Source organism: Dama dama, chromosome 23 (assembly GCF_033118175.1).
Source record: "Dama dama isolate Ldn47 chromosome 23, ASM3311817v1, whole genome shotgun sequence".
Taxonomy (NCBI): Eukaryota; Metazoa; Chordata; class Mammalia; order Artiodactyla; family Cervidae; genus Dama; species Dama dama.
In genome coordinates this window covers 13,893,059-13,908,088 of record NC_083703.1, presented here as the reverse complement: position 1 = coordinate 13,908,088, position 15,030 = coordinate 13,893,059, and the positions used below count along the sequence as shown (strand labels likewise).

At 46.5% G+C, this 15,030-nt stretch overlaps 1 protein-coding gene across 4 annotated transcripts in view; it reads left to right on the top strand.

Annotated features, from left to right (window-relative positions):
• Positions 1-15,030, top strand: part of SFMBT2 (Scm like with four mbt domains 2) — a 174,301-nt gene that overhangs the window by 153,787 nt on the left and 5,484 nt on the right. For all 4 annotated transcript variants that reach the window (XM_061126033.1, XM_061126032.1, XM_061126034.1 and 1 more), the window contains 5 exons: positions 1,033-1,142; positions 9,507-9,682; positions 10,770-10,936; positions 11,267-11,530; positions 12,276-12,404. In XM_061126033.1, the coding sequence (XP_060982016.1) occupies positions 1,033-1,142; positions 9,507-9,682; positions 10,770-10,936; positions 11,267-11,530; positions 12,276-12,404 (846 nt within the window). The remainder of the gene's footprint in view (positions 1-1,032; positions 1,143-9,506; positions 9,683-10,769; positions 10,937-11,266; positions 11,531-12,275; positions 12,405-15,030) is intronic.

Sequence of the window (15,030 nt, the reverse complement as noted above, 5' to 3'; positions counted from 1 at the left end):
GAGTGGGCATTTCATGGAGCAAGCCCCCGAGGTCTCAGGGTTCCTTTATGTGCTGTGTTGCACTTTGACTTTTTTTTTTTGCTCTCTGTAGCCCAATAGTGATGGCTCACGAGCATGCCTGGAGAAGAAAATGGCAGTACTCTCCAGTATTCTTGCTTGGAAAATCCCAGGGACGGGGGAGCCTGGTGGGCTGCCATCTATGGGGTCGCACAGAGTCGGATACAACTGAAGCGACTTAGCAGCAGCAGCAGCGGCAGCACGAGCCTGCCAGAACTCACAAATATTTGTTGGTAGTGAGGGTTTGCTTTTGGAAAGACCAGTGTCTCAGAGCCTGAAGCTGAGTCTTCAGAGGGAGTGTCTGGTCCTTGGGCATATTGCAGTGGTTCTGGCCATATGCTTATTTTCTTGCACTTGGGACTTGCCAGTGAAGGGGTAGTTTGAGGAAGCTGTCAGATGACATCAGATACTCAGACTTCCTTTCAAAACACTCCCATCTCTGAGGATTGTCCTAATGTTAAATATCCATAAGTTGGGTCAGCATTAGGTGAGTTTCAAATAATTTGTTAACCCTCTGTACAGATATTTGAAGCTTATTCAAAAGTGTGGGCACAAATCTGTCATATCCGTTTTAGTGATTCTCTTGAAATATATTTTTAAGAATAAGATGGAATTCTTAGTAACCGATCGTACTGAAGGGGAATCCAGTTGAAGGATGATCAGTGGGCCTTTGGAGAGAACAGTCCAGTTTTTCTGCAGTCCGGAAGGTTAGCGAGAGCTGGCCACCCCCGCCCCTCTTGCCCCCCAGCGACTCACACTCTCCCAGGCAGAGGCCTTGGATTTCACTGCCTTCCTGTCCCATTGATGGAGACGTCACTGGTACCAGTCTGCAAACTGTCCTCTCTGACTCCATCCAGCCTATCACTGAATAGAGGTGCAGGGCAGACACCCCGGAAGTGTCAGTGGGATGCTTTCTCATTTTAGCAGAAATGGATGCAGTTGAGGTTCACGGCCATTCCTTGTTTTTCCCAACAGGTTCTCAGCATGCTCATCAATGCAGCTTACAAGCCTGGGAGGGTGTTACGGGAATTACAACTGGTGGAAGACCCACACTGGAACTTTCAGGAGGAGACGCTGAAGGCCAAGTAAGTGTCTTCACTTCTGGAAGATGAGGGTTCTCAGCTTTGTTTATCTGCCCCTTTGAAACTGGTCCTTCCTGTTTTCGACATGGCCCAGAGAAGTGGCATCAACAGAAGGACTGCTGTTCGCAGTTCTGGGTGCCCCACACAGATGTGCTGGCTACACGGAGTTTTTTGTGTTAAACGTTCAGAATAAAAACGTGCTGATGGGTTATTCAATCCAAAGGGAAACATTTATATAAAGAGAGGAGTTCTCTTAACATTGTTATACATATTTCATCAACAGACCTTAATATCTGATACTGTAAAGTTCATGGCAGGTACAGACGTTCCTTATCCATAGAGTTGAGAATTTTAAAAAACAGGAAGAACCAGTACCTCTCTTTTTTGGTTAAAACGCTGTGGGTGGACATATAGTTGGTCACTTACTTTATTTGGAAACAGGCTAATTGGAAAGGTGCTATTTTGCTTTGCTTTAAGTTTCTGGAACTCAAACTGAGCACACTCACTGGCCTTCTATGTGAGAACTCAGTTCTTTAAGAGATGGATAGAAAAAGACCGATTTCTCAAAATAGCTTGATGTTTAATAATTGCTTTGATGGTCTCAGAGGGCTTTTAATATTCACTTAATTCTTTTCCAGTGGAATACATTTTCACGGGTCCACTTCCTGTATCACGGCATCCTAAGACTGCATTTTGCTGTAACATTTGGAAAATGATGTTGTTTTAAACAGTGAACTACTTTTCAATGGCTAGAGCATACCTAAGTCCTCTTTTAGAGAAAATAGTGAAAATTGAAGAATTCTGAATAATTTCTATGACCAGCAGTTTTCTTCTGGAGTTAACTTACATGAGGACTGAGTGGTGAAATTTGTGGTTATTTTGCATTCATTGTTTGTTTATTATTATTTATTATTATTCATTGTTAGTTAATCAACCTTTCCTTGTGTCTTTTTTGAGCATCTCTATAATTTTAGATACAATAAAAGTCATCTAAGGTCCAATAGTACTCTGCAAAATCACAGAAGTTAAAGGGAATATATAATACATGTAAATAAGGAGAGTGTTGACCTGTTGGAAGCATCATGTTGATGAAGAACACCGTATTTCACCCTTCCCTTCTTTTCCAAGGAATATTTAAATGAGTTTCACCTATAGCCCCCCCAAAACAAAACATGTTATTTTCAAATCTAATAATCTTTATTTTTCTACTTTATGTAAGTTGGTGGTCCTTAGCCACATAATGTTTTCTTCCAAGGTCAGTTCCTACTGGTAGTGGTGGCAGGTAACCCGGGCAAGTATTTACACAGAAAGCCCTTCTTATTTCTAGTTTTAAAATTTTTCTGTAAAATTCAATACCTCTAAAATATACCTAAGGATATTGAAATAGTAAAAGTACAGCAATCTTAAATTCCATTAAAATCTCCCCGGCTCCCTAAGCAAGCCAGAAACTCGCTCCAAATTCCCAAAGTGACAGGGAGAGTTTATTTTGCACTGTTTGCACTCATGTTCATGTTCCCAAGTCAATCAGAGCTTTTATGAAACCAGCCTGACACAATCAGAACAGACACAGTGTGACCCAGCCTTGCTGCCTTGTAAAGGCAGCGTGTTACCGATTATATCAAACACAACAGCGTGTGCCTTAGCGGAATCTTACATAGCAACTTGTAATGAGAAAATGTGCGTCTGAAGTGGGTTTCAAGCGCCTGAATCAGAGCAGCATCTCAAAGCAGCTGCTAATGATGACAGATTTGTAGTCAGCGGGAACACCCCTTATAATACTATGTGTTGATTCACCTCTTTCCTTCTGATGTGAAACGACAACTTTTTTAGATCTTGATAACATTGATGTTTTCATTGGTGCGAATGGGAGGAGAGTTGACTTCTTCCCATTTTGCTGAAAGGCTGAAATGCTTTCTGTCATGAATAAATTAACTCAGCAAGGGGGAGAACTGCTTTAATGCATTTACTTGTCTTGGCTGTGGTCCTCAAATTATAACATCACAGAGAGTGTTCTCAGGAAGAAATAATATGAGCCCTTCATCCATAGGATTTTGCAAATGCTGGCACTTAACATCTGGGGGTTCTGATTGGATTTTTCCTCTTCTGAAAAGACCTATTTACATAAGAAGGTGGGGGTGACACTGACAAGGTTGTTTTTGTTCAGTCCCTAAGTCACGTCCGACTCTATGTGACCCCGTGGACTGCAGCACGCCAGGCTTCCCTGTCCTTCACAATCTCCTGGAGTTTGCTCAGATTCATGTCTGTTGAAACGGTGATGCAATCTGTAACCTGTTCCACCGCCTTCTTTTAGCGTGAGTCTTCCCTAGCATTATGGTCTTTTCCAGTGAGTCGTCTCGTCAACATCAAGTGGCCAAAGTATTGGAGCTTCAGCTTAGCATCAGTCCTTCCAATGAATATTCAGGGTTGATTTCCTTTAGGATGAACTGGTTTGGTCTCCTTGCAGTCCAAGGGACTCTCAAGAGTCTTCTCCAGCACCACAGTTCGAAAGCATGAATTCTTTTGACACTCAGCCTTCTTTATGATCCAGCTCTCACATCTGTACATGACTCCTGAGAACCCCATGGACAGTAGTGACAAGATTTGACCCATAAATAGAAGAAAAATAAACACTGTCATCTGTTGTTTTCCCCCAGCAATTCTTGCCTATTTATCCAACAACTGATGGGCTGCAGTCCATAGGGGTCACAAAGGGTCTTAGCATGCCTTTGTGAAGCGACTGAAGTGACTTAGCATGCCTGCATATCTTTATACCAGAACAGATTATTGAACTATTTGAAGACTGTATGAGTCTATCGTATAATGAGTCTACAACATGGATTGAAAGGCAAAACCAGGAATAACTCTGTTGAAAAGGGAAAAAGGGATACTAGTGTAGCTCACTTCAGCAGTTCTAGATGAGAAAGTTGCTTGTTTCTGGGGAATTGACATCACTAAATCAACCTATATTATTTTGAATATTAGGAGAAAGAATTTAGGCTACGCCTGGCTATACCTTAGGAGGATTTAAAAGAATTCCTATCCTCTGCATTTAGAGACATTTACACATGTTTTCCAAAATGTATATAGAATCTTCCTGAGGGGGAAGAAAAGACAGTTAGTTCTTGTGTGAATGACTTTTGTGACAATCTTTATAAAAGCTGGGTGGAGTTTTAATGGATTTTCCCAGTCTTTTGTTACAGTTATGTAGAATACTTAAAGAGGAAATATCTTGATGTAATTTTTGAGTGAATTAGATTTCTTAATCATTTAGGCAGAAACAAGGGGATAAAATCAGATAAAGCCAAATCTTTATCCTTAGGTGAGTCATGTTCAGCTCTATGGCAGTGATGTTTTGGTTCATTTTTTCACAAGCAATGACTAATTTTGCATGTGTTTTCATTTATTTTACTTTTTCAGGGGCATTTATTCATGCCCATACCTTAATGAATGGTAAGATGTAATACTTGGCTATCGAGGAGAATTATTTGCAAAAGAATTCCCTGAGAAACTTTTCACTGAAAAAGATATTGTCTGTTCATGTTAATTTTTACTTCACTCAGATTTGAGAAATCTGCTCTCCTGAAAATGTATGCTGTAAACATGATAAGCAAGCAGGTGAACCAGTTTCTAAAAAGAAGACTGAATTTTTGGTGTGTAGTAAATTCATCAAGATTGGGCACAACATTTCTGGGTCACACAGACCAGTTGGGGGTGTTCTGAATCAGGATTGTCTTTTGTAAAATAAATACACACCCCGTTTATCACATAGAGTTCCCATAACTTGAAATACAGGAATCAAGAAAGAAGAGAGAAATTTCTGAGGAGTCGAGTATCTTAAGACTGAAAGCCAGTATTGCATTTTCTAGACCTGCGTTTTAGATTAAGAAGACATGACCAAGGAGGTACAAACTTTGTTTTGAAAGAAATTGGGGCCATCCCCTACTGTTGACTTCTAATGAGAAGAGGGATTTTTCTCATCGCTGGCCAAGCATCCTTCTTTCTTCAGTCATCATCTTTTTTTCCCTTTTAATTCTTCCGTAAATATTTCAGAATGTAAATTCAGCTTGACTGGAATCTTATTCTCCATTGTCATATTTCCGTCACAAGTAAATCTTGCATCACAATTTTTTTTTTTAAAGGTCCCAATATGGATCATTTTGTAGATGAATGATAGAACTTCGACCACATTGAAATCATTCTGCTTGAACTAGCTTCGGTGTTTTCATTCTGTATTTCTTTTTGACTCAAGGCCCATTTTGATTTTCTCAACTCTTAACTGAAAGGGAAGAGACAGTTTGTCTCTGATTTTAATATACTATCTAGGTTGGTCATAGCTTTTTTACCAGGCAGCAAGCATCTTTTAATTTCATGGCTGCAATCACCATCTGCAGTGATTTTGGAACCAAAGCAAATAAAATCTGTCACTGTTTCCGTTGTATTCCCATCTATTTGCCATGAAATGATGTGACCGGATGCCATGATCTTTGTTTTTTGAATGTTGAGTTTTAAGCCAACCTTTTTTTTCACTCTCCTTTTTCACTTTCATTAAGAGACTCTTTCGTTCTTCTTCACTCTCTGCCATAAGGGTGGTGTCATTTGGATATCTGAGGTTATTAATGTTTCTCCCAGCAATCTTGATTCCAACTTGTGCTTCATCCAGCCCAGCGTTTCTCATGATGTACTCTGCATATAAGTTAAATTAGCAGGGTGACAATATACAGCCGTGACATACTCCTTTTCCTATTTGGAACCAGTCTGTTGGTCCATGCCCAATTTTAACTGTTGCTACTTCACCTGCATCCAGATTTCTCAGGAGGCAGGTAAGATTGTCTGGTATTCCCATCTCTTGAAGAATTTTTCACAGTTTATTGTGATCCACACAGTCGAAGGCTTTGGCGTAGTCAATAACGCAGAAATAGATGTTTTTCTGAAACTCTTTTGCTTTTTTGATGATCCAGCAGATGTTGGCAATTTGATCTCTGGTTCCTCTGCCTTTTCTAAATCCACCTTGAACATCTGTAATTTCTTGGTTCATGTACTGTTGAAGCCTGACTTGGAGAATTTTGAGCATTATTTTGCACTCACACATGGATGTAAATCTTTAGTTGGTAGGAAGTTATTGGAAGGCTACACACTTCCTTATTGATGCTGGGCGGGGAGGAACCCCTTTATCTACCCTCTTAGGTTCAGTGCCTGGGAGCCTGTAAACTAAACTGACAAAAGATAGCAAAAAACAAAAACCATTTCTTTGCTGGTGGGATGCATGCACACGCGAGAGTGCTCTGTGCTGAGGTTTGGAAATTACACCTACGTCAGACATAACCTAGTAGGGGGAATGGAGTGGGAAGAAAAGGCCTCTAGGGGAAGAACAGATAGGTTTCTTTGGGAAATACAAATGGGTTTTTAAGAGAAAAACTGGGAGATAAGAAAGTTCTGGATAGTTTATGCGGGCAGGAGTGGTCTTTCTTCTTCAAGGCCATGGAACTTCTCCAGGAGGAGATTCATGGTAGGTTTACTCCTGGGATTTATGCCCCAAAGAGGGGATTTATGATGATCCTTGTTTCTCTGAAGTTTCTGCTTTGAGTTTGATAACGGAATCTCCGAGAAAGCTTTTCTGCATCTGTTGAATGGTGAGCCATCTTCCTCTTCAGATAGTCTTTCTGTGCACTGTGGGGTCTGCAAGGGTCCCTACGGGGCCGTCAGGGAGCCGGTCCCTCTGAGGTCCTCTCCCTTCCTGTCCTGTTTCAAGAGTGTGCGTCTGACACCCATGTCAGCTCAGCACCCCCTGCCCCCAGCGGATTCCTCTCTCACACCCAGATTTCTCTGGAACCTTGGTAATGCAACCACGCTGTGGGAGAAAGAGGAAGAAGCCTCGAGAAAGCAGAAATGTAGCCAGCGCTCCTCTCTGAGGACCATCTGACCTGACCCGAGGGTCTGCTCTCCCCCCGTGTCCTCCTGCGGCTCTCTCCTCCCCATCTTTTTCATCATCCTTGCACCTCATCACTTCCCCCCCTCCCCCCGTGACCTTTTTCTCGTTCCCCCCTTCCTTCCAGGAGTGTTACTTGTGTCTGCTGCGGCCTGGCTGACAGTCCCATTCAACATTTCCCCCTTTTTCTTCAGAGAACTTGTCATATGTGCTTCAGAAACCTCATCTTAAGGTTTACAGCAGCCTTGCTGGGCACTGAATAAACTCCCGTGGCGATGTGTTGTCCCTCTGGGCTCACACTGTGGGATAAAGTGAGAGGCGCTGGCCCCTGCTTTTGAGCTGCGGCCACCTGCCCCGCCTATAGAAGAATGTCACTGGCATATAGTTGTTGAGCCTTCAGAAGGACAGGAAAGGAAAAACAAGTTGACATAAACTCAAAAGCAGCTTATCTCTCCCACTGTTCTTAGTGAACCAGATCTAGGTTTTGAGCATGAAATATCTAATTCACAAATTGCAGCAGTGACGATCTCATATTATACTTTCCTTTGTACAAATTGCCTGTGGTTCCTGCCGTGTTTTGAGGCTGAGTGTTGGAGACCGGCCCGCCACTCGACTGAAGATGGTTCAGTTTGATTTTTCCCCTTTACGATGTTGTGAAAGTGACACGCGTTCAGCTGAAACTGTACTTGAACATGAGCCTGTTGATCTTCCCTGGGCTTCTGTGCTGCCCTGTCGTCTGGGGTGGTGGGTAGAGGCCACGGTTCCCCGTCAGCCACGAGACCACGAGGGTGAACAACCCAAACTCTTCCAACTGTCCTGGACACAGACAGCCCTTCTGTTTTTCACTTCTGTTGTCAGTTAATTACACGTGATATTCAACACTTTATCATGAAATAGGCTTTATGTCAGATGGTCTTGCCCAACCATAGGCTAATGTGAGTTTCCTGAGCACATTTATGGTGGGCAGGTGAAGCTGTGAGGTTTGATACATTAGATGTATTATTAATACATTGCATTTTCAATGTAGGATATTTTCAACATAAGATGGGTTTATTGGGATGTACCTCTATCAGAGGAGGCTTCCCAGGTAACCCAAGTGGTATAAAGAATCTACCTGCAATGCAGGAGACACAGGTTCCATCCCTGGGTCGGAAAGATCCCCTGGAGACAGTAATGGCAACCCACTCCAGTATCCTTGCCTGGGGAATCCCATGGACAGAGGAGCCTGGTGGGCTACAGTCCGTGGAATCACAGAGTCGGACACGACCGAGGGATGAACACAGCCCCTGTCAGAAGTCGAGGGAGATCTGTACACAAGTGTGTAACAGAGCAGGTGGGCCCTGCTGATGTGGAAACTGCCAAGGCTGGCCTCCCTGGTGCTTCTTTCTCTCCGGCAGTTTTTCCTAAAACTAACACGAGTGTTCCCAGCCAGAGTTACCACTCTGTGCCTCTTTCCTGGAAAATCAATTATCGTTCAGGATTTCCACTTAACAATTAGGGGGTCCATCAAGGGCAGAGCTTAATAGGCCCAGTTGTTTTGATGGGTCCTCATTTCAGTGGACTCTTAAGTTTAGTGAGGTGTGAATTAAATGAAGACCTGGGATCTGTTGCCAGCTGAGAAATTTGTAGCCATTTTGTACCAATGGTAGTTTTAAAAACTGTGTTGAAAGGTGACTCAAACCTATTTCCAAGAACTTACCTTTTCAGTCAGGGTGACTTACAGCATTGTTAATCCTAAGCACTTGAATGAGGGCTGCAGTACATATTTTTAAGACAGGAAGCCATCCAACCTGCTTTTCAGAAGATCTGGGTTCTAGTTTTACATTGGTGATTTCATGCAGTTTTTCTTGGGCAGGAGAAAGTTTTTTTCTCAAGAGTCTTGAGCCATGAATGACACTGGATTCCAGAAGCATTCTGGAGGGGTGTTCAGTTATGTATACCGTGGTGAGAATGGGCTTCTCTGGCAGTTCAGATGGTAAAGAATCTGCCTACAATGCAGAAGACCCAGGTTCGATCCCTGAGTCAGGAAGACCCCCTGGAGATGGGAATGGCTCCCCACTCCGGTATTCTTGCCTGGAGAAGCCCATGGACAGAGGAGCCTGGTGGGCTGCAGTCCATGGGATCACAAAGAGTCAGACATGACGGAGTGATTGTCTTCAGTCACTAGTATAAGGCACCGGGTGGAAGCCTTTTTTTTGGGATCCCGGGTTCTCTGTGGGTGTCAGTGACCATGCATGCGGTCACCACGAACATTGCCCACAGCACTGGGCATTTCTTAAAAACAGTTCTGTGAGCTCATAAGGAACAGTGAGAGCAAATGGAAGAGAAACCACACAGCCCACCCTGTTGTTAGAGAGCGAATGCGCTGCTTCGGAATCCACTGTGTGGAGTAGATCAGCGAGCCCGTGGTCTCTTTATCATCTTTCCTTCTCTGTTTCCAGGTACAGAGGCAAAACGTACCGGGCTGTGGCCAAGATCGTCCGCACATCCGACCAGGTAGCGGACTTCTGCCGCCGGGTCTGTGCCAAGCTCGAGTGCTGTCCAAATTTGTTCAGTCCTGTGCTGGTTTCTGAAAACTGCCCGGAGAACTGCTCTATCCACACCAAAACCAAATACAGTAAGTGGAAAGCGAAAGGAACAGCGACCTGTGGGTCTGCACTGTAGGGTGATGTAGTTGGTGGGCTTCCAGACCTTTCGAATAGCTTTTCATAGGAGTAGCTGCAGGAGAATTCTTTAAGGTTTGCTTGGTAGATACTTGTGTGTTTCTCTCCTGGTGTAAGGAATGGGAGGGGTGTCTGATTCTTTTGGGACCACGGTCCTGGATGAGCTGCACCATGGTTCTCTCTGGGTATCAGACACTGACGTATAAATGTTTGTTCACTTAACCCATGGGTGGGTTTCTCGACAGTTTTTATAAACGCCATCTTTATGGACCTAGTTTATGGACCTACTGGAAATAGACAGTTTTGGTTGGTCATTTTGCATATGAGAAAATTGCAGTCTGGAGGCTGGTGACTTTCCTCTGCGGTACAGCAGCTTGGAGACGTGTGGACCCCCGTCTGTCACCTGGGTGCATTTGGTGTTTTCTTTCTGATGCCTCCAGTTGTTAGATAAAGCTTCCTTTGGTGCATTTGGTTCTTTTATGAGAGCTCCATACAGAACAGTTGAAGCTTCAGTTAATTGAGGAAGCGTTCTGGATGGTGATCATAATTAAAAACTGGATTGCAGTCAGTTTTAATTAGTTGATTAGACATTCAACTTATAAAATGCATCAATATCATTGAAATTTGGTGAGAAATTTTCTAACACAGACATATAGCTCTGCTGTTGAATTCAGAAGTAAGGAAAGTGTCCACTGAAGGAGTGAAGAATAACAGGTAAGGAACACTATTTGAAAAGTAAAGAGATGCCCCATTAATTTGGCCTGCGTGTTCACCGCCAGTTCTGAGAGGGACCACTTCTGCCCTTGATACCTGTGACCACAAGGGCATGGAGACAGGGTTCCTCCCTGTGAGCCGTTTTGTCAGAATTGTTTCCCGAGATGCGAATGGGATGTGAAGCTTCATCTCCATTGTTGATCTCCTCTCTCTCTCTCACTTCCCTCTCCCTCTCCTTTCATTTTCCATCTCTCCTCCCTCTCTCTTCCTCCACATATGCCCTGGATGTAACCTTTTAACAACAATTTTAACCATCTCTCTTTCTAGCTTACTATTACGGGAAGAGAAGGAAGATCAGCAAGCCCCCGATTGGGGAAAGCCGCGTAGAGAGTGGACACCCTAAACCAGCCAGACGCAGGAAGCGACGAAAATCCATGTTTGTGCAGAAGAAGCGGAGGTCGTCCACTGTGGACTTGGCCACAGGTTCCGGAGAGGTACGTCCGGCTGAGACGCTGCTGATGGTTGATCGGGAAGCAGAGCTGCAGCTTCACTGCAGATACCGAGGCCGTGGTTTGATGCTGAGCGGTGGGGATCATGAGCCGGTACCCTGTCTTACTTGTAGAATAGACTTAACACTGCAGCGTCTCTGGCAGACAGAGGTGCCACAGGGGCCCTGGGTGGGACCCTGGGGTCCGTCTTCTGGGCCTCTTTGGACAAACCTCACGAGGAGGGCGGTGCGGGTGCTAGGCAGGGGAGGGTCTGTGGGGAGTGGCAGGCCCCCTCCTGCCTTCTCTGCTGCCTCACTGTAGCTCCCATCCCCCTAGGAGAGCGAAGAGGAGGATGCAGACGCCGTGGACGATGACTCTGGGAGTGAGGAGACCGGCTCCGAGATCCGTGATGACCAGACAGACACATCCTCGGCCGAGGTGCCCTCCACCCGGCCCCGGAGGGCTGTGACCCTGCGGAGCAGCATGGAGGCCGAGCGCCGGGCCCCCATGGAGAGGACGCGCAGGGCCCGGAGGGCGCCAGCCGCCCCCCAGGCTGAAGGGGCCCCCCGGAGTCCGGCCGCCAGCCAGGAGGCAGCAGAGGTGAAGCGTGGGTCGCATGGACTGGCTTGTCTGGTGTCCCCAGTGGGGACAGCTCCGGGTGCCCTTGGGCCCCTAGTTTAAGATAAATCTCTAGCAGCTGCTCCCACTGAGTTCCTGAATTGGGGCCAGAAATCCTGGTGACTCCGCATCCAATGAAGGGGGCAGTGAGCCTCAGGATGGGGTTCTGGGGAAGACTTGAAAGCCACAGGGACTGTTGTCAGGGGAACAGACAGCAAGTCCTCATGGTCCTATTAAACCCTGGGCTTTCCCTCCTTAGGAGACCTTATGATGCTATAAAATGTGTAGTCGGGGCATCAGGTCTCCCCTGAACCCACGTGTTACACAGTCAGCTGGCAGGTCGCTGGCACCAGCATCACACACGTCCACGGGGGCAGAGCGGCCTCTCGTCCAGTCACTGGCTCCTGCCACTTCTTCACCATCAGGGAAGGAGCCAGTGATGAGCTGGCCCCACACCTCCTGAGCTTGGGAGTCAGTCACCATCGCCATGGCTTGTTTTCTTTTTTTTTTATTACCTCTAAAGACGCACAGGTCTTAGAAGCAAAGTCACAGCCCAGATGAGTTGCTTAGCACCTCCCTAGATACTGGCTGTATCTGTGTCTTCCCGGGTGCCCAGTGAGGAGGCCACGTGCGGTCCAGGAAGTCCGGATGCAGCCCGCTGGGTTCAGAGAGTGTCCCACCATCTGGGAGGCAATGAAAAGACCTCTCGCTTCCCTTCCGTCTGCAGGATGTGAAGCAGGAGGAGGAGGAGAGGTTGGTTCTGGAGAGCAACCCCCTGGAGTGGTCGGTGACGGATGTGGTGAGGTTCATCAAGCTGACGGACTGCGCGCCCCTGGCCAAGATATTTCAGGAGCAGGTACGGGCTTCTGTCCTGGGTCTTCTGTGTCAGCTGGCTTCCTGGGAGTCGGCCACACCAGGGGGAAGGGCCTTGTTGTCACTGGGGGCAGAGTATGGAAGCTCCACACGTGGTCCCACCAGCACCCCTGTGGGGGCTCTGACATCTGATTGAGATGACATCTCAGGTTTCCCTGGGTGTTCTCGGATACCCTGTGGTGGGGGAGAGGGGACGCTGCGGGGGGGGGGGTCTTAGGTGGCCTGGCCAGGCTGGTGGTCAGTGCTCCCGGCTTTGCCTTTGCTGGCAAAGCTTGCTGGCACAAGGGTGGGGGACGCTTGTCCCGCAGTCAAGCAGCTGTTGTCTGAGAGGCTTCTGTCTTCCCAGCTCCATCTTCCAGGAGAGAGAGCAGAGGCTTTGGTTGGGTTGCTTCATCGGTGCCCGTTGGCACTTCTGGACTGCCTGCTTGTTGAGTAGTAAAGTCATAGGACTCGAGTTTGAGCAAACTCTGAGAGACACTGGAGGACAGGGAAGCCTGCCGTGCTGCGGTCCATGGGGTCGCAGAGAGTCGGACACGGCTGAGTGACTGAACGGCAACAATCCTAAAGTCACAGGAGGGCAGCCTGAGCTCTGGCCACCGGGTTGCATCTGGGGTCCCACATCCCTGGCTGGTTTTGTTCCTCTCTCCACCCCCCCAAGTGTTCCTGTGTTTGTCTTATTTGTAACCCCCAGGGCTTTCACGTCTCTGGAAAAATAGAGAAAAGTCTACTTGATCTTCCCAGAGGCAGAAACCCTCAGGCCCCCTGTGTTTTACTGAACACTGCTTTCATCACTGTTCATCGGATTCAGTGTTGATTCCTTTTCTAAATATCTGGTAATAAGCAAGGAAGCGAAAACAGAGCTGATTTGAGGAAGAGGCTAAAATACTGCTTATCCTGAGCCATCCTTCGTTAGACTTTAATCCCTGTTTATAGTAAAATGTCACAAAGTTTCGTGCCTTCCCAAGTTAAGACGTCTAAAACATTCCTGACACTTGGCCACTCTTAGGATCAATAAGGCGCATCTTCTCACATCACTGAGAGACTTGGCCCTGTGTCCCTACTTATTTCTCTTACAGAGAGAAAAATAGGTAGAATTTAGTTGATCGCAGCCTTGTTTCTATTTAACGTCTACGTAAGGCCATTTCATCTGTCACAGTAGAAGGCCGTTGTTCGTGGGGCTGCCTGACGTCTCTGGGCACTTGCGGGTGTTTTTGTTCACTCAGACCTTCAATTACTAATTTGTTCTTTCACTTTGAGCCCAAATGCCGCAGCTCTGATTTGATGAGGCCTCCAGGGGGTCACTTCAGGTGTTGGATGAGTTTTTAGGTGAACAAGGAGGAGCTGGAGGTTTAGCCTGTGTGAGAATTCACAGCACATGGAATCACAGCCACATGCCTTCCCTCCCCTAATTCTGAGTGGTAAATTCAGAGACTGTCATAATCAGTAGGAGCTTTTACAAAAATTGCAAGTTTCCTGTTGCCAGAATATATGCTTTTTAATTCTGAAATGTTACAGCAGCTGCTTAAAAAACCTATACTCTATAATTTCATGCTGCAAACATGTACATTATATAGGAAACTGCCACACATCTATAAAAACACAAAACTCATAAAATTTTGACAGTCACTCACCTTTTGTGAATCACAGTCATGCAGTAAGCAAACTGCCCAAATTGCTTCTCCTCCGTTTCTGCTCACCCTCCAGACTCTTTCTTTATCATTTCCTTTCCCCACCTTTGGACTTTCGTGTTCATCACGGCCAGTTCTTCGCGTGCATTCTCTTGGCGCGTGTTCAGTGAGCCCCTGTTCTGTGGCAGCGGGAACTGCTGTGGGTGCTGAGGACAGAGCCGGGGCAGCAAAGACCCCGCACCCGGCTTGGCTCCCTGCTTTGACAGACAGTTCAGCATGAGGCTGTCCCTGGCCCCCCAGCATCTCCGGCTCTGGCGACCTTTCTCGTCTGTGCCCTGGGTGGCTCCTTGTCCATTCTCGGGCTGCAGGAGAAAGCCCGTCTCACTCATTTTGTGTCTCCTGCATCTTCTCTGGGGGCTGACATACAACTAGTTCTATATATATTTTGTCCGAGTCTTAGCCACCCCATGGACTGTAGCGCGTGAGGCTCCTCTGTCCATGGCAGACTACTGGAGTGGGTAGCCATGCCCTCCTCCAGGGGATCTTCCTGACCCAGGGATCGAACCCAGGTCTCCTGCATTTCAGGAGGATTCTTTTACAAGCTGAGCTACCAGGGAAGCCAAGAGGCTTATAGCACCTCCCCCAAAATTAATTTATGAATTTAGGGTGGGGTTTTTTTGTTTTTTTTTTTTTTTTTGCTTTAGAGGTTTGCAGAACAGCTAAGTAAGCCAGCAGTTTAAGAACAAACACTGCCTCTGTGAAACTCCCTGACCCCTGCCGAGGTGCCGCCTGCCTCAGTGCTGTGGCTGTTGCCTCCCTGGCAGCCCCAAGGCTTCCGCTTCCCCGGGTGGCAGGATCCCAGGGTGTCTGTTCCTGCCCCCCACAACCTCTGTGGTTACCTCGGGCCTGCAGGCTCTCAGACCCTCACCCATTTCCTCCGAATGTGAAGGCTGGGTGCCCTGGAAGGGGTTGCAGTGACAC